This window comes from Anser anser (assembly GCF_964211835.1).
Source record: "Anser anser genome assembly, chromosome: 1".
NCBI classification, from domain to species: Eukaryota; Metazoa; Chordata; class Aves; order Anseriformes; family Anatidae; genus Anser; species Anser anser.
Window position 1 is genome coordinate 117531731 of NC_139720.1, and position 19461 is coordinate 117551191.

General features: G+C 50.2%; 1 protein-coding gene across 4 annotated transcripts; it reads left to right on the forward strand.

The window, feature by feature from the left end:
* Positions 1 to 778: 778 nt before the first annotated feature.
* Positions 779 to 18505, forward strand: CRYAA (crystallin alpha A). 4 transcript variants are annotated; one of them, XM_083795576.1, is made up of 5 exons: positions 6131 to 6195; positions 6471 to 7081; positions 14708 to 15342; positions 16300 to 16422; positions 17435 to 18505. In XM_083795576.1, exons 3-5 carry the CDS (start codon positions 15154 to 15156, stop codon positions 17642 to 17644), a joined length of 522 nt encoding a protein of 173 aa, XP_083651702.1. In that variant the 5' UTR covers positions 6131 to 6195; positions 6471 to 7081; positions 14708 to 15153; the 3' UTR covers positions 17645 to 18505. The 4 variants fall into 4 exon arrangements, with proteins under 4 accessions (XP_083651703.1, XP_083651701.1, XP_083651704.1 ...); XM_083795577.1 differs by lacking the exons at positions 6131 to 6195; positions 6471 to 7081 and adding an exon at positions 779 to 2337 and having other exon boundaries at positions 14717 to 15342; XM_083795575.1 differs by lacking the exons at positions 6131 to 6195; positions 6471 to 7081 and adding an exon at positions 779 to 2328.
* Positions 18506 to 19461: the final 956 nt, after the last annotated feature.

Here is a 19461-nt window from a genome sequence, read left to right on the forward strand (position 1 = left end):
TTCATGCATCAGGAACACGTGGATGAGGGACTGTGCCAGGTGGAGAGGGTCCTTCCCACCTGCTGACTCCTCCACGCCGCTCAGTTCAGTGCTAATTGCCATCAGTGGTGCCAGGGCACTGCCCAGTTGCTGTGGGTTAAGGTAAATTTGACTAGTGAGGCACGAGGGGCAGTCAGCTGAGCAGGGTGAGTGGCAGGGAAGCGAGGAAACGCTCAGCAGAAGAACTTGCAACCCGACTATCAGAGCTGCCACAGTGCAGAGGCTGCAGAGCACGGATAAAAGGTTTGAGGGTGTTATGGAAGCTTTTCCGTGGGCGATTTTTGAGACGCCACCCCTGATTAGGAGCACTGCTGATTTGTTTAACTGTTGCTATTAGAGCGTGAACGGCAATGGAAGAGCAGGAAAATAAATAAAGCTGTGGGACTTTTCAGTTCAATACCTGATTTGATGTTGTGCTTAGCACTTTGCTGCTGGAAGCTGCTGTGAGGTCTGGGATCAGGACGCCTCATTATGCTGGTTCCTTTACATGGTGGCCCTCTCTCTGCCCAGAGGAGTTTACAAGCTAGACAGAAATGCCGTCCTCCTCCTTATATAGAGGCGCTATAGAAACCAGATTGCCCAATGGCAATCTGAAAAGAGCAAACAAGAGGTACGAGATGGGCAGGAGACAGTCAGCAGCAGGATAAGGATTTGGCCTCATCCCTGCCCTCTGGCTGTGCTGAACACTGCACTTATTCCCTGGGGGAAAAAAAAAAAAAAAAAAAAGAACCCATTAACCGTATTTTTTTTGTTTTCTGCTGCTGTCACTGCTGGCCCCTGTGGGTGTAATTCTGGCTCCCCTCCTTTCCCAGCCAGGTGAGGTGCTGCCCCAGGGCTAGTCCCTGACCCACGTCACTCTGTCCCTCTGCACAGAGTGTGCCTTGCCCCAGGGGCCAAAAGGACTGACTGGAAAGTAACCAGAGTCAGTCTGACAAGCAAACCCAGATGGTCCTTTGAGAGAAATTCCCTTCTGTGCTGCCCTGGGCGGTTTGGATCGTTCTGTGGGAGAAGCCAATCTCTTCAGACCTCTCTCTGTGTACTCTTGGCACTTGCTAACAAGGCCGCAGGGACAGATTCACGCCGTCCAGCCTCCAGCTCCGTGTGACTGGGCACGGGGAGGTGCCAGCAGGAGCAGTGAAACCTCCACTTGCCCTCCGTGCCTCCGGGCAGCGAGGTGGCAAGGCGCAGGTCAAGGCAGGCTCTTCCATGGCTGCGTGTTTCTCATGCAGGATCGATCACTGCGTGCTGGAAGGGCTGGGAGGGAGGCAGCGGGTTGCTGGTGGCTGTGCCTGCCTGGGGAAAGGAAGAGCAGATCCCCAGGGGAGAGGGGAAGCAGGGTTTGCATGCCCTGTCTCCCCAGGTAGGCTCCCAGCCTCCGCGTTTTTTTCAGCTCAGGGGACCTCCTGAGCCTTTCGTGGTCTCTCAGTTTTTTGTGGTCTCTCCTCCAAGCACGTCAAGTGCCCCTTGAGCTCAAGACCCCCACAAGGGTCTAGTGCCCGTTGAACCCACACAAACTCTTCGCATTTTCCATCCTCTGGGAAGAAGCTTGCCTACCTACTGTACCCATTGCATCGTTCTGTGTGTTTGCAGTCTGGCTTCGGTTGGTCGTGGTTTCCTGACACAGCCGGGGCTCTGCTAATAGCCCTGTCGTAAGGGACGGGCGGGTTTCCCTCCACCCTTCCCCAGTGCTTATTTTGTTCCGTCTCTCCTACCCGCCTGCCTGTGCTGTGGTAAGTGGCCTGAACTGCCCGAAATGGCGAGGTTAATAAACCAAATCGTTTTATCAGAATTTGCCAGGAGGGGTGAGGCTGCACTGCCCAGATGGGAGCAGGGCGGGGGGAGTCAGGGAAAACCCCCATAATGGGGCAGGAGGAGGAGGATGGAGAGGAAGGCTGCTCCCTTTCCATGGCAGCAAACTTGTTCAGCCCAAGCCTGTCATGGGACTGTGCCCTCACGGCAGAGCTTTTTTATCAGCAAATACTAGACCTAAAAATAGCGGCTGTTTCTGCAAGTGAAGTAGAGCAGGGATACCAGACGAGCTGCTGGGGGTGGGGGGTGAAACCTCCTGCACGTTCCCGCGTCTGTCCGCTGCTGCACTCTGCTTGCGGCAGTACACTCAAAAGGCAGAGCGCCAGATTTGTCCTGAGATACATCTCCAGAAGAGAGATTTTGTTTAGGAAGGGAGCCCGGTGCAGCTACATCAAACCTCCTTCTGCTTCCCTGTGTCAGGGGAGCATCCCACCAGCCTGGGCAGGAGGTGTCCTGGACCCGGATGGCTGAGGAGCACAGGTGAGCGGCGTGATGTGGTGGCACCAAAACTCTGCGGCTGGTTTGGTTTGCTGGACCCTGAGAGCTGGACGCAGACCGGAGGGCAGGGATGGCCACCTCCCGACGGCAGGCGGGCTGTTCTCGGTTATTTTTCATGAATCCCTCTGAAATAATCCCCTCGCTCCAAAGGGCCTGGGGATGACCGGGGTAAAAGCCCTAAAAGCTGCGTGCGGAAGTTCCCTCGAGGCTTCATTCGCTTTGCTCTGGCTCCCTCCTGTGGCTCTCAGCTGGAAAGGCTCACGCAAGGCAGCCCTGCGAACGGGGAGCAGGAATTCAGCCGGCCGGCCTTGAGGGCAGCACCTCCCGGGACAGCCCTGCCGACTGCCTGAGGAGCTCGGGGGTGAGCCGAGAGGGAGCTGCAGAGCTGCTGGCGACGAGAAACCGCCGTGCCCGGGAGCAGAAGGGGCCCTTCAGCAAGGCAGAGCGCTGGGCAATAAATAAGAGAGCGCCGGAGAGCCCGTGCCAACGCGTGGCACGGCCTCCTGGCGCGTGAGGTGTGCGAAACGCGGTGCCAGGGGCCCTGCTGCATGCGTTTGTTCACCTGAGGAACCAGCACATGCCGCTTGCGTCTTCAGGAGGTGGTGCTGGGGGAGCCTGGTGCAGCTTTTGGGGGGTCTGGAGGCCACCAGTTAGATTTTGGGGGACAGCAGAGGCCCGTGAGGGGACGTGAACGTGGGATCTGCTTTGGAAGAGGAAGGGCTAGCCTGGGAAAAACCTGCCTGGCCCTATATCAGCAAGGGAGCACTTAGGAAAGTGTCACCTGAGCAGCTCCAGTTGTGAGGGAAACTCCTGGTGCAGAGAGGCACAGGATGGTGGAGACGAGTGAGACCCCTCAGGAGCTGGCGGCAGGAAGCTCTGCTTTCCTCGCCTACTGCACAGGTGCCTTGGAAAATTTTACCCGAAGCCAAGCTGCTTCTTCGCAAAGCAAGGAGCTCTAATCCCGTGCAAACGTTATTTCCCAGCTACGACTCACGGAGTGGCTGATGCAGAGCCGATCGATCTGTTTAGTCAGTGCTGTGAGAGCACCAGCATCAAAGCTGCTGGGCTTGACGCAGCGAAGAGCAGTGCTGCCTCATGCGAATTCTCCTCGTTGTTGTTCTAGCACTTGATTTCGGGGCAGTAGCTGCAATAACAGACATCTTTGCTACCACCTGATTAAGGTACCAATGAGGCTTAGAAAAATAAGCTCAGCGCTGGTAATACAAAATTGTTTGCTCCCGTCAAGTGCCTCCCTGGAGGGCAGCAAGAAATATTCCTGTTTGCAACATCCAGCAGAACCTTTTTTTTTCAGAGCAGGGCCAAGATCGATAGTATTTACAGCGCTAGTTTTAGCACTGTGAGGTAGCTCTAGCTGAAGTAACGCTAGCTCAGTAGGTAACACCAGGGGTGTGAATCTGCTGCAGGAAACCTACGCAGCACTGGGTGGCTGTGGGAACGTCCTTCGGGCCTGGAGAGGACCTACCTGCCTTGGGTGGGTGAGCAAAAGACAAAGGGAGTTTCCCAGGAGCCCAGGTCTGGACTTCGTAGCTGAAAATATGCTTTCACACAGGCACACGCGCACGTATATATATATATACACAGCAGTAATGAATGCTGGAACAATAGTAGCCAATTATTTCCCCTGAAGATTGCCTTCAGTTTAAAGCAACCACAGCAAGACCAGTGGTTCCTGCTAACTTTCATGGTATGAGGCAGTGAAGGTGGCAGTGTCATGGAAAGGGTTCCTGAGGCGTGCAGGGAGAGGGCAGCTGAAGCCACAGCCTGGCTCAGTCGCTCAGCACCCGACTCGGGAATATTCCAGCGTTTAGCTGGTCCTAAATGACAGAGGCTTCCCTGTCCCAGCACTGATGCTGCTGAAAGGATTGGCAGCTCTCCTGTAGCCCTGATATTGTCAGGCTCAGGCACCTGGGGTCCCCCTGGCCTCTGCCTGCCCAGCCTGCAGAATCCCTCTGGATCTCTGCGAGGCTTCAGGGATGTGCTGGGAGCACATGGCAGTGGTTAGGAGGCTTTACAGCCATGCCATTGCAATCTCAGTGAGCTGGTGTTACAGGTCCCAGTGATTTTTCCAGCTCTCACCTACCCCCCCCTCCCCAAAAGGCCTGAATCGTGTTCCTTTACTCTCCTTGTGGTATTACTCCTCATATTAAAGGTGCGCTCAGACAGGAGGGGGCTGCAGCGAGGGGCTTCCAGGCTCCACCAGAGCCCTGGGGTCTGCCCGAAAGCCCTCCGTGGACCTGATATGCCTCAAGGGAAGAGGACATATACAATGCTGAGCAGCAGCAGATGCCCATCCAAGCACTTTTCTGTGCACTTTTCCACACACTCTCCCTGTCCTTTGTCCCTGTCTCTCTCAATAATTGTGGATACAATGAATGCCCTAAGGCGAGGTACATGGCACTTTAATCAGTGTGCCAATGCCTACAAAAGAGCCTACTTGTTTTTATCCCCATATAAACTGCTTTCCTAAGCAGTTGTCTTCACTGGAATGCCATGGGAATTTTGCTGTACTGTGCTTCTAGGCCAGAAGAGGTTTTAAAGTCACAGCTGCAAAAAAAAATGCCCTGTTGGCAGTGCCCTGCCGCTGAGCAGGTATGTCGATGCAGCCTCCTTAACAGCTGCTATTGATTTACCAATAGTGATAAATTGCTGGATTAACAAGGTTAAATCTTACAGCTGGCACTCGTCATTCCGTTTTAACGTGGTAGATTTTGTGTGTCCAGTCCTGAGCACTCACAAAGTCCAACTAAAGGCTGGGAAAAAGAAATTGCTGCTTGGTTCCTCCTTCCTGGTGATTCCCCGTCCTCAGTCTCCCTCTAACTGGTCCTTTCTGTGACCAGGGGAGCCTAGGGTCTCCAGCATTGCCACTGGGAAAGGTGGAGCAGGCTTGCAAATATATCTCTCGTATTAGAGGGCTGGTTGTGTGTCAGTCCATGGAGGCAGCTACCTTGCTTAGAGAGCTTAGGGCTCAAGCTTTGCATTTCAGCTCCAGATTTTATGTGCTGTAGGGCATAAACTTAACAAAAGGAGTCTGACGCTGAGGGCCGCTTCCATGGTTTTGCTCTGGAGTTGAGCATCCCTTCACATTTGTTCAGCTTTGCTTATTTGGGCCAGGGAAAATCACTCAGCTCGAGAAGTAAACATGCAGGAACAAGTTAAAAACAGCCCTTACCTCCAAAAACTTCTGATGCCTGCAAGACAGAAAGCTAAAAAGGTGTGAAACAAGGCAACAGCACCCGCGAAACCTCAGCTCTTTGTTGAGCTGATAATGCAGCTCCCTCCCTTTGCCTTCCTGTGCCATAGGCACATTGGCTTAGGGCAGCTTGGGAAAATCTTGTTGTCTGTGGCCCAGAACAAGCTGGAAGGCAAACACTTGGAAAATCAGCCCTTGGATTAAGGGTGAAAATGAAAGCTAAGGTCGTGTGAAAATGAGCACTTGTGCCAGTCCCTCACATAGAGAATAATGTTGACGGAGCAAGCTGACGGGAAGGATGAGATTCCTGGCAAGACAACTCCGGTCATCTCGCAGGAAATTTGGGTGTTGGTGCTTTTCAGAGGTTCAAAAAAATTATTTTACGTGTGACTGGAAACTAACAGAGACCCCTCTGAACACCTTCCAGAGCTGCACAAGTTTTCAGCCCCCAGAGCAAGCTTTGTAAAGGAAAATCCCGCTCTGCAGCGCGGTAGCCTATGGGAATAGATGCTAAATGGATGTGGAGCATATTGTGATTTCAACCGAAGGCTGCACATTGCTTCTGATATGCTGTGAACACACTGGAAAAATTGCCTGCACTACGATTTATGGAGATAAGAAAGCACTTGCCAACTGCGGTATGTAAGCCATGGAGCAGCCGTGTCGAAATCCTTGCAATAACATTCAGAGGAGAAGGGCAGGGTTTTTTTTTTTTTTTTTCCAGGGCAGTGTCTCTTCTGCTTTATAGGAGTACATTTATTATATAGCGTTGCAAGGGCTGCAGTTTTTCTTGTGTGGCCTGAAATTCTCAGGCTCTGGGAACCCCAGGGGGAGCGGAGCAGTTTTCAATAAGGCCATCCTCAATTTCTCAAAGACACATGCCAGTCTCTTTTTGTGCTTTTATTGACTGCAGCAGGCATTCTCTTTGCTGACCGTATACTTCTTCAACCGAGCTGCATCCCCGCAGGCCGAAATAACCCAGCTGCCATAGGAGGGGGTCGAAATGAGGTGGAATCAATGCCACCTGGCATCGATTTTTATGTTCCCTGGGACAGGACGGTAGAGCAACACAGTCGCAGAGAAAGACAGAACAGCTTTGCCAGAAGGTTTTAATCACTCATCAGCACAGAAATACACAGTGCCATCCCACTGAATGACACCTGGGGAGTCAGAGGAGCAGAGCCGCACAGGGCTTCAGAGTGAGAAGGGAAGGCTGGGCACATTCAGTGCCAAAATGGTACATAGGACTACAAGGGGGACACTTCTCAGGTAGTTCAGCAAGACTGCAGAGCACCCCTCTTGTCAGGTGAGAACGTGCGTGAGAACACTAGAGGACTGGGCAGTGCTACTTAGTGCAAACTTCTATTTGCTCGTCTGCCAAAGTGCTATCAGAAGCCACCAGAACTGCCCTCCTACATCCACAGCTGTGCATAAAGCGCATTACTTAAACTTTTATAACTGAGAGCATCGTCGCCGGGTCACTGAAAAGCTCCTCTGTGATCTACAGATCATTGTGTCACTCCAGTAAGTGAAAAATACTATACAAGGACTTTTGTGTTTGCATGGACTTTAGATTTGGGGCCCTGCATTTAAAAATTATTGCTCTAAGATTTCCTCCCGTTACTGCACCCCGAGCTGCAAATCCCTTCCTCTGCACTGCTCCTCCCAGTTGTGAAATACAGAATTTTCTTTCTTTTACTGAACAGCTGCAGCGGGGGGTTTTCTGTTTGCTTGTTTTCCCTCACCATGTTCCGTCTCCCTAGCTATGACCTTTAGACAAAAAGCATAAAGCATCTGGGGAAAAAAAAAAAAAAAAAAGCAAAGGGAAAAGAGAGGTTGGTTTAGACCGGAGGTACTGTGACAATCTTTGTCATTTAACCTTAATTATACACAGCAGAGCCCTGGTCATTAGTGTTGCATCCTCTGGCTCAAGTCTGTTCCCATCTGCTGCTCCTGAGTGTAATACTTGCCAGGGGGTGAGAGTTTGGGAAACGTGATGCTCTTCAGCTTGATTATCCCTTAGTCTGTGGCCCTCTCCTCAGGAGTGTGCTCCGGTCCCAGGCCTGTGTGTGCTCTATTTAACTCGCGGGATCGTAAGAGACATCGAGGGGATCGCTGGCTCACGTTGACTGGTTTCCCTCCTCTGGTGGTGCAAAGCAGCCATAAACCTGTGGTGCATAACGACTGAGAGGAGCTGCTGAGAGCACACCCTTGCGCTTTCAGCGTGTGCGCGCAGTGACGCACGCAGAGCCCCTCTCAGCATTTTGCTCGCCAGCCTGTCCTGCTAATCTTCTTGTTGCTAACCTCCAGCACCCTCACGCTAATGCTCATCCTCACACGAGCGCACATAAAACCAGCAAGGGGATTTGGGAGCAGCTTAGGCAAGCGGATCATTAGGGTCTTTCTCTGCCAAGTGATGTTTTCCTAAGGTTCCCATCACTGAGCTACTGTAAAAATAAATTCTCCAAGTCACCGGGCAGCTGCCACCGTAACAGACTCGTCCTGGTGGGACCAGGGATCATTAGCTCATCAGGAGCTAGCTTTCTTTGCTTGCAGTTTGGTTGGATGGACACAGCGGGTCTCTTCTGAGCCAGATGAAAGCTGTGATCGTGCTGTATTTCTCCTCAGCGTGGGGAGATTTGCACGTCCTGTGGCACTGCTCGGGGACTTCTGGACCTGGTGGAGGTTCAGAGGTGCACCCTGTGGCTGCCTGCTGAAGGACATGCTACCCGCAGAAGATGCTGGATGTGTTTGTGTTGTGCAGGTGCAGTAGTTTGTCTATTTTAACTTATTATAAGTTAATTATACAGGCAGCCTGCGTACACACAGCAGCTGGTTCAGAGGTTTTAGCCTCTGCAGTACCAACAGGTCTCTCGATGCCTCTCACTCTCTAGCCCGAATCAATAATACAACTTCCCTGCCCAAATCCCCTTTCATCAGTGTCCCTTCTGTATCTCACATGGCCTTTTTTCCCTGCCAACGACTCTTCTCTGTGAGCTGATCTCCATGATCACCCCAACACCAAAAACCCCGGCTCAATTCCCGGTGCCATTTCACACCTGAGCACTAAACAACTGCACAATCATCGGTGATTAGGCAATTTATTGAGCTTTTCTGGGTGGCTCAACAAGTCATGCCATAACACGTACCCTTGGTGCCTCGTGTTTTCCCTCCAAGCCCTGCTCTGACAGAGGGAGGCAGACCCAAACCAGGACTGCGTGGTTCGCCGCAGAATTACCAGGTGGCTGCAGTGTTTGCCTCATCTGCTTCCTGAGCCTTCCACATTGCTGTTTGTCTAGTGAATGTCTGTGGTAGAGCATTTTCTGAGATACCCCTTCCTTCCCTGTCTGCCGTACCTTCCCTCTAGGTCACACAATGAAGAAGCTGGGTATTGGTTCCTTTGGAGAAAAAAAAAATAAATCTATGGAAACAGTCTGATGTAGGCTCTGTAGGAAGATCTGCTCAGTGCAGGAATGCTCATGTAGATCGTGCAGAAACAACTCACATCTAAAATGTCAAGACCACTTAATTTCCTAAAATCAAAGAACTGTGTTGTAAGTAAAGAACTGAAGATATATTTATTCTTTTTCTCTTTTTTCTCTTTTTTCTTTCTTCTTTTCTTTTCTCTTCTCTTCTCTTCTCTTCTCTTCTCTTCTCTTCTCTTCTCTTCTCTTCTCTTCTCTTCTCTTCTCTTCTCTTCTCTTCTCTTCTCTTCTCTTCTCTTCTCTTCTTTTCTTTTTTTCCTTTTTTGGAAGGGGTTCATATCAAAATCAGTGGACATCATTCCTCCTTTCCTCCGGTAAACCTTTGAGGTTTTAATTTCTCAAACTGTTACATGACTTGGCTTCGTTATTTGCTTTATATCAGTAAATATCATCTCACAAAATAACCTTGCACTCTCAAATTCTCTAGCCTGACATGAATGGTTTCAAAGCAAAGGGAATGTTTGATACTGTAGGAGAAGGAGCCATGGAAAGCTCAGGGAGATGAGGGCTGGTTGCAGGGCAGAGGGACTCTCAGCAGCAAGCTCTGTGGCCTTGAAAGAGAGGTGGTTTTATTCATACAGAAGACTAGGGGAGTGAAAAGGGCTGTACCTCAGCCTGTCTGGGTGAGAACTCATTTTACTTACTGTTCCCAGCCACCGTGCTGATACTTACCTCCTCTGCAAATTGCCCTGGGATCTACAGACGGGGAGAAGCACCGTTACTTAGCAGCTGTGAACTTCCGAATCTGTTTCTCTCCCAGTTCTCCCGCTCTCCGTGCTAGATGCTCTCTTCACGTCTCCCCCTCTCTGGTGTGCTGCTGCAGACTGGGAAGGGGAGAGCATCTCTCATTCACTATGTAAATCCATTGATGAAAACATAAAATGCATTGTGCTGCTAAAACTTGCTGAGCTTGTTTGAATAAATGCCAAGGATTAACAGCATGTAAATTCACCATTGATTTGACAACAATGATGTTATGTGCCCCAAACACTGATGGGATTTGTTCAGTGTTTAGGATGTGGGCTCTGAGGTGGAAAAAAGGGATTGCTAGTAATTTTTTAAGCCTCTTTGGCTGCACCAAGGCAGACTGTTGGTATTATATAAAATCTTTAGATAAAATAAATATCAGCCTTTGCATGAGGAGAGTGGATATTTAACTTTTCCAGCATACAGCTGAATAGTGAATCTGACTGTGGATCGGTATAAGCCAGGAAATAAAAATTGCCCCATGCCTTTAAAACGGGGAGGAAGGAGCTGTGGGGGTGGAAATCCCAAAGGCCAGCAATAAAGCAGAGGATTTTATCTTAAGAACAGTGGGACAAAGATGTCTTGTTAGGTAGAAAACTAGAAATGTCACCTCCACAATTTGCCCCCTCTCTGCTCACTCTCTCCTTGGCTCTGGTGGGTAACTGCAAGCACACTCCCCGTGGGACAAAAGCCATTGTGAATGAGCGTAGGGACCACCTGGGACAACACCTGTGGTGCAGGAGTTCATGGTTCATCAAGGAAAAGAAGCGGAGATGAGGGAGGGGAGAGCTGCCATGCCTTGTACTGGGACAGGCTTCATGCCTTGCTCCACGCCAGGCTGCTCGGTGCAGGGGGATCGCTCACCAGCCGATGGATGTGGGAGCAGGCAGCGCCCTGGGGAGCACAGGGGATTTCAGAGTTCCTCAGGGACATGCTGACCTCTCTTTAAAAGAAAAGCAACCCAACTTTTTAAATAAAAATATACTTTCTGAAAGTTAGGCTACCAGATCTATGTTTAAACTTCTTAACACGGGGCCTGATCTTTAAAGGTGCGCGGCAGGTAGCAACCCCCTACTTGATGTCTTGCTAAGAGCTATCCTCAAAGAGGGTTTTTCAAGTGTTCCTTTTGCTTTCAACAAGAAACATTTGTTCCTCTAATGAGAAAAGGATATAACATCTGCCTCCTCTCATGTCAGCCCTCCCATTGTGTTAACCTTGCAGCCACAGCCGAAGTTAATCATGGTGTGCAAATTGCACTGCTAACACGGCCTCACCTCCTCCCAGCCATTATGAACTTTAGCAGGATATCAACAGCATCCGAAACTCAGCAGAAATCTTTACTTCGGTGCTTTCCATGGTGTTCAATGGGGGTTGAGCATGGGAGAAAGTGAGCCTAGCTGCAGTTCTACTCAGTCACTCCTTCCTCCGTAGGCATCCCAGGGCAGAAGTGGTGGAAAGGCTGGGAGCTGCTGACTGCGGCACGGCCCTGGGCGGCATGTGTGTGCTTGAAGAATGGGAAATGTCTTCAGGTGGAAGGACTCGTATCTTAAGATGGAAAGAATGAGAGAGAGAAAGAGAAAGAGAAAGGAAGGAAGGAAGGAAGGAAGAAAGAGAGAGAGAGAGAGAAAGAAAGAAAGAGAGAGAAAGAGAAAGAAAGAGAGAAAGAGAGAGAAAGGAAGGAAAGAAGAAGGAAGGAAGGAAGGAAAGAAAGAAAGAAAGAGAAGAAAGAAAGAAAGAAAAGCTCTGTGTTCACTACTAGGGAAAGCTTCTAATAAGTGCTTAGCAGCTCAGCAAAGAATGTGCCAAAACTGATAACACTGTCTCCCTAATGAGCCTGGCCCCTTGGCTTTACTGCTTTTGTACTGACTTGTATGGACTTCTCACATCCTTTCCAAAGCTGGGCCTGTTTAAGATTAGGAAAAGCATGTTTGCTCATTTATTTATTTATTTATTTATTTTTCCTGCTTACCACTCTTTTTCAGACATTTCATAGTATTTTCCATCACAGCAGGACTGTTAGGAAGAAAACTTGCAACAAACTCATATTATTACCTGTCCTTACTCTGTGGGTTTGTCATGAACCCTTTTTTGTACCTCACAGAGGTGTTTCTCCAAAGGGAAAACTCTGACTGTCATGCTCCAACAATTTTAGCTTTAAATATGGGCAGAGATCATTCGCTCCCTTATATCGCTGCTAAACAGCTTAAACATCTAAGTGCAGAGGGCCATCCAAGTGAGCACAGTCCTACCTTTTCAGGTTGACCGGTCTTGTTGATAGAAAAAGCATCAGAACTCGTTCTCATCTTCCACAAAAGTTATGTGAAGAGCTACACACTCTGCAGGTCAGCGGAGACCACTTGACTTGAGAGGGCATGCAGATCAGAGCAGAGAGATTGCCTTTCTCGGCTCTCCTGGGGCCGCAACACATCGGTCAAAAACAGTGCTCGAAATGGTATTAGCACTTCAGACTCACATACAAGCCCTCCACGGTTACGCCTGACCGGTCACTTAAATACTTGCTTTTCTCTTCATGCTGGGCTTGCACAGGGCTTGTCCATGGAGGCTGGAAGCAGCGCTGGTCTCACACAGAAATTGGCAGCTGAGGGTCAGTCATGTGCCCAAACAAATGGTAGCTGGAAAAAAGCACGGGCTCTTCTTCATCACTGGAGCCTGCTTTACTCAGAAACCCAGCCTAGGATTTCTGCAGCTTGTCCTGGGCAACATCATGGCCTTTACTAGGTGTCTTATGTGCTGGCAGTTATTTGTAATAGTTTAGGAAGGGATTCTTTTAAGGATAAGGTAGACAGCAGATCCTGCTGGTGGGCCTGAGCTGGACTCACTTTACAAATTTGCAATGAGGCTCTGGGAGAGCCTGCCTTTGACATATGGCTTTTGGTGTGCTTTTGAACACGTGCACCAGTTTGTTTGTCTTACAGGAATGCCAACAAATATCACTGTTTTTGTTCAGTCAGTGGTAGTGGTACACAAAGGCAGTGCATCCTGTGAGAAGGCTGGTCCCCTGAAATAGTGCAAAATGGTTGCTTTCTCCTCTCATACCAAAATCTTTGTTTAATCTGTTGCCGTAGAATCCAAATCTCCTTCTTGGTATTCCCAGATGTAGTTTCCTTCTGAGAGGAGGCACAAGTCACAGCGGATGGGATTCATCTTACCAGCTCTTCTTGTCCAGAAGGAGGTTGGAATTAGAATTACCCTCTTACCTGAGATGTAGGCAGTGCTGAAAGATTTCACCTTTCCTAGCCATCCGCGTTATAATGTGACCCATCTGGAGGCATCTGTCTCTCTCCACTGACTGGACAGGGAGCCTAGACAACTCACCGAGACCAGACACCTAAGTTTTAGACCACTGAAAGTTAGATGCAGGGAGTCTCAGGAGACTGCTCATTGCCCAGAGGCAGACATTTGGAAGTCTGTATCAGAAGAAAAACTGCTGTGAATGAATTTGTGTTTCAGTGAAATATTTTGCCCATAAAAGACACAAATGCCCATAAAAGACAAAATGGATATGATTAATTCTAGAGAGATCCATGAAAATATATGTCCAGAAGAAACTAAAGCCATAAATACTTTTCAAACATTTGAATGCATCATGATATACTGTGTTTTAGTTGAAATTTAGGTGGAGAGGTATTTTCCATTTTCTAGCACCCTGCAGGGATAGCATCCACTGCCTTCATTTTGCATATATCAGCTCACTGCTACCCTCTGGTTAACTGCAGGCTACCAGGCTCTGGTACTGGCTGGCTGAGGAAAGATTTTCTTCTGCCCCAGGGCAAAGGCCCAAACCTCAGAGCGATCTTGAAAGGAAAATCTTGGAAGAGTTTTATGACCCTTGTTTGCTTCCCATCCATTTTCTCAAGCAAAATGACTGATCTGGGACAATGGGACTGAAAGGGTGTTAGGTCTGTCTGTCACACTTTTTCTGTCTGTGTTTTGAGGAGAGATTGGTCTTGTTTTGGCACCTGGTTTTAGAAAAACCATGCCTGAGAGCCAAGGCCCGACCACAGGACCTTTCTTTGCTGGAAATAGACGAGGTTGAATGTAAGCTTTTGTCTGTCTTCTCAGCAGTCTCTGCTGCCTGGCTGGATGTTTTTCTACCCCACTTTTTGCTTTCCATTAAGGAAAGCCTCCGAAATGGGAGCATTTCCCACTTTTCAATGCCTGCCTCCACGGGGACGGGTCAAGGCCAAGGACTTTCCAAGACGACGAGGCACCTGGACGGCAGGCCGTGCTCAGCTGAATGTTACTTTGCCTCAGCCCCTTCTTGAATTTAGCTCCTCTGGCCTGGAGAAGTCAGGTCAGAAAGGCATTTTGGAGGTGCCCTTTCCCTCTCTCTCTCGCCCTGTGGAGACTGCAGAAGGTGCTGAGGTGGGCAGGACTCCCAGTGTAGGTGCCTCCTCTGTCTATAAGGCCCGTGGCATGCAGTCCTTCAACAAGTGGCTCTGGGGGTCTGGATGTCACAGCTGACTGGTGCTGAGCCTTGTTGGGAAGCGGAGCCTCTCTGACCCCACACGGCCTGTCTGCCCGTCGGGGCCTGTGCCATGACACCTGGGGATAAGTGAGCCCACAACAACCCCCGAATCAAAACAGTGACGCCCCGCAGAGCATCTGTGGGGCTGCTGTTCTGGTCAGTGAGCAACCTTATCTTTCCTTCTTTCATTTGGGAAAGAATTTGTTTGTTAGGATTTTCTGTTTTGTCAAGTCCATGTTCGTGCTCTGCATCACGCATTGACATTGCGTCCCCCCAGCCGTGCCAGGATCCCTGCCCAGAGGTGTCAGAGACATCATACAGCACATTGCAAAAGAGTTTCCCTTTCTCCAACCCGAATCAAACCATTTCTCTCTCAGAAGAAAATTTTAATTCATTTATTTTTAAAAGACTTCGTGTCTCTGTTTCAAGGAGCAACAGAAATAGAAGCAAATGAACGAGAAGCCAAGGGCCGGTGGCAAAGACCCACAGAAGGTGCCTCCTCCCCAGACATCCCTAGGAAGCTCCCTGGCGTGTCCCCTTCACCCAGCTCCTGCGGAGGACGTGCCGGTGCCCCTGGGCAGGGACCGCCCCGTGCATCACAGCCTGGCAGCGTCCCTCCAGGAGATCTGGCGCTGGTTCCCACCAGACTGTCATCCCCAGGTCAGTCTCCACATTTCTGCTGACCACGTTGCCTTCGCCGTGAGATCATGTCTTTCCAGAGAAATCCCACTAATACCTTCATTCTGCGAGACCGGTATATATAGGGGCAGCCTTCCCCGGGCTGCACTGTGCAGGCCAGCAAAGGCATCGCTGTCCTCCGAGCGGTTGCACGGCCCCCTCGCTCTCCCTTGGAACAAGACGTAGCAGCAGCAAGCATGGACATTACCATCCAGCACCCCTGGTTCAAGCGCGCTCTGGGACCCCTGATTCCAAGCCGTTTGTTCGACCAGTTTTTCGGAGAGGGTCTCCTGGAGTACGATCTCCTGCCTCTGTTCTCCTCCACTATCAGCCCCTACTACCGGCAGTCCCTCTTCCGCAGCGTGCTGGAGTCGGGCATTTCAGAGGTAAGGGTCCTCGCCCTCCCCTCCTTTGCCTTCCTCCCTTTCCCCGTGCCTCCGCCTGCTCCTCTCCACCCGCTGCTTTCCAGAGCAGGGCAGAGGCTGCAGCCCCTGCCGGGGTGCGAGGAGGACCTCCAGCCTGCTGCCAGGCCCAGCCACCTGCCCCTTCTGGCGCCCGGGCAAGCCCTAGCTCGGGAGAAGGCTTCCTTTTGAGCAACAGCAAGCCGTTTCATGACACGTACCAGGCTGCCTGTGTTGCCCTCACAGCCATCATCCGTGTGGTGAGGGAGGAACCGAGCTTCTGCCAGAATAAGTGCCCGGGAGCTCGGCTCAGCCTTGGAGAGGACACGGGCAAGCGCGAGCAGGAGCTTCTCCAGCCCCTTCCTCCGCCTCGGCAGCTCTGTGTTTTCTGCCAACCCATACTGGAGGACCCAGGAGCAGTTCTCCAAGGGAAGCTTGTGAGGAACATGTAGATGCGGGGCTATAGCCCAAAGCTTGGGGACCGGGGATTTCTCTAGCCTGCTCTCACTGGTTTGCTGCCAGAATCTAGCTACAGAGCTGAAACCACAAAGACACTGTAAATTGCTGAAAGGACAAAACACATACTGTCACAGAACATTAATTTTGATCCCATCTTGCTGCTGGGCACAAATGCCTGTTGCATCTGGCAGATTTCTAAGTGCAATCAAAGGGTTGTCTGGCAAAAGAATTGCAGCAAGAAGGGATGCATCTGCCCAGGGCAATTGAAATATTATTGCAAAGACCCTCAACGTCCCTGGGGCCTCTCTTACTGCGATGGGGAGGAAGACTTTTGCTGAGGCCAGCAGGCTGTGCATCAGCCTGGCCTGTAGCTGCAGGAGGGAGAACTGTGATGCCAAGAGGCTGCTGCCCCTTGGTCCTTGATGCCAACACTACCTCCATAAGCAAAGCTTGGGTCTTACTTCATAACAATGTTCATTTCAGGTGAGGTCTGACCGGGACAAGTTTACGATCATGCTGGATGTAAAACACTTTTCTCCTGAAGATCTGAGCGTGAAGATTATCGATGACTTTGTGGAAATCCATGGCAAGCACAGTGAAAGACAGGTAAGCAGAAGTAACTGTGGCGGTGAAGAAAATGGGGAATTGAGCTCTGTTTTCTTTCTTTCCATCATTCCCCAGTGGAAGGGAAAAAAATCAGGAGTTACTTACCGATAGCCATTATTAACATGTCCAGCTCTTCTAGAGCCCAAACCTGATATCTGGCAATAATAAGCTAATCCAGTTCTCCTTTGTGTGTTTTTGACCGTCATCTTCCATAACCATCAGATGACAATGTGCATTGTTCACTACTAACACCGGACCAAAACAATGAGCATTACCCGGTGCTGCCACAGCATGGCCGAGCTTTCATAAACCAGAATCATTAGTGAAAACAGAGTTTTCATATGCTGATCTGGAAGAGAAAAGCAAAAGCAAACCGAACAAAAGGAAAACAACCAAGAGCCTCAGGCTTGGAAACTTTTAACACATATGTCATGGAAATAACGGTGGGGGTTGAAAAGTGAATTATACCAGTGGGGGGTTAATTCTTCTCATGCACTTTCTGGCCAGACAAAGTTCTAGCCTGGAAACAGCATGTATTTTTCAATATAGTTATTTTTTTCTGACGCTGTTACTACAGAGAAAGAGATCGGCCATTTCCATGGTTGAATTAAAAAAACATAATCACATTTCTCACTGTTTTGGCCAAAAAAAAAAAGGGGGGGGGGGGCAGGACTGTATCCTTTGGTTGACACAGCATCGCTGCCTATTAGGGAAATAGGCATGCATACACGCATTGCTCTTCGCCTCACAGAGCCTCAGGCTTTGTCTTCAAGCATCCTTTGAAGTCGGAGGCTGTGGCGGGGCTCCCATGCAACTTGAAATTACACCCTGCTGCTCTGCTCAGCTCTTGGGGCTTCAGAGGCATCCCGGGGGAACACCTGGTCCTACAAACCTGCAAGACAGAATAGAAAGCAAAGGGTCAATGCGAACCCACCTCTGATGGAGCAGTGGGATTGGGTGGGCACTGCGGGGTTTCTGACATGGCTTTCTCCTCTCCCCCACCGCCTTCCAGGATGACCACGGCTACATCTCCCGTGAGTTTCACCGCCGGTACCGCCTGCCTGCCAACGTGGACCAGTCTGCCATCACCTGCTCCCTGTCTGGCGACGGCATGCTGACCTTCTCAGGCCCCAAGGTCCCCTCCAACATGGACCCCACCCACAGCGAGAGGCCCATCCCCGTGTCCCGGGAGGAGAAGCCCACCTCCGCGCCTTCCTCCTAAGCCCGCCGGCCGCTGCAGTACGCAGGCTGCCACCGGCTGCAGGTCTCGCTCCCGGAGCCATTGCGTAGATATCAGTGAATACCTAGAGGGGTTTGTTTTGTTGTTTTATTTCTTTTATTCCCCCCCCCCCCCCATTTGTTTATTTTCTCCTTCCCTTGGGTGGAATGAGGGGCTGGGTGAGTGGCTGGTGGGCTTTGAATCTTAAGCCTGTGAGCTGTGCCGTCGGGATGGCACGGGTTGCGTGTGCTGCCACGCCGTTGTGCTTGCTGAAAGGGTCTTGGTGCCGTGCTGTGGTCCACAGCCACCGCCAGGCAGGAGGGAGTGCACAAGTAACGCTGGCTCCTGGTGCACCAATGCTTGGGGTGGGGCTTGGAGCAGGGGAAAAGCCCCAGAGACTTGTTTATCCCACACAGTTAAACTGGCTACTCCAAAAAATGCAACTCGGCCAAGCCAAGCCCCTTTCCTGGGACACTGTGTATGCGTGATAAATGTACCACAGGTTTCTTGCAACCGCAGGACGAATAATAGCGTGTTACGTTTGGGGATCGCAGCATATATTTTTATTTCAGCAAGATGTTTAAGTGTGTCTGTTCACACCGCCAGGCTGTCACTTCCCTTAGGGACAGCTGACACTAGGACAAGCACGTCTTTCCAACGTCTTAATAAGCTCTCCGGGGAGAGAGGGGGCTCACCACTCTGCAGAGGCTTCAAATCCCACCGAGCTCAACCCAGCCTGCGTGTATCACACCCTTGCTCTTGCCCTCGCTGTACTTCTAGTGTAGCTCCACCTGATCCACTGGTATCTGGCACTCAGCCTGAGAACTCGGTCACTGGCAGTCAATAAAGAGATATAGGAAACATGCAATTGGCTTCGGGGGTTTGATTTGTTCTTTTCCAAGGCTTTTGAAATGTAAGGGTTAGTGTGGTGCCTTGCACGGCTCAGAGTATGCACTTTCCACCACTGGAAGCACATTTTGTAATGATGACTTGTCCTTCCTTTCATGTCCCTGTTATCCTTCATGCAAGCAAAACAAAAGGATCAAAAAAAAAAAATAATGATCAACAACACGACACCATGCCATTTCTTAAGCTAACTGCGTCAGTGAAGAAGGCAATGCAGCCCTCATTTGTGTGATACAATGTGGAGGGTGTCATCTGATGAGGATGACTGAAGCTGTTTGATGGTTGGATGGAGGTACTAACACCAACGTAGGTACTAATTACTCTGTGCAATTCCAAACAAGGAAGCCATGGCTTCCAAGCCTACATAGATGCTCAACACTGAAGGTCTCAGCATTCATGCTGGACCCAAACAGCATTCCAAGCAGATGGAAAACAGGGATATACAAGGAAAGCATAAATAATATCAGTGATAGCCCTGTATTCCCATAGTTAACCCCACAGATACAATCAGCTTGTGCTTTCTTCTTGCTAGAGATCCTCAAGTCTGAGGCCTGCAACATGAGGTGGAGCTTCCTTGGCTCCTAAGTAGAGGGGGTCAGTGCTTCCCCAGGAGCAGACACAAGTTCATCTCAGTCGACACACCTCTGGGTGCTCCTGTATCCGGCCTGCAAAACGAGGCAGGACAACCAACAACACTTCCTTCACATGAAGGAGCACACGGCCGTGCCCTCGGGGGGAGTTGAAGACAGCTGGAGAGAGAGTGTTTGCTCTGCCAAAAAGGCAAACCCACTCCTTTTTGGATGATTAGCTGTGAAAAAAAAAAGGGGGGGGGGAGAAAATACATGCAGTTTGTTTTTCTCATGGTATGGAGAGTATGGTGTCCTCTCCTCTCCTCTCCTCTCCTCTCCTCTCCT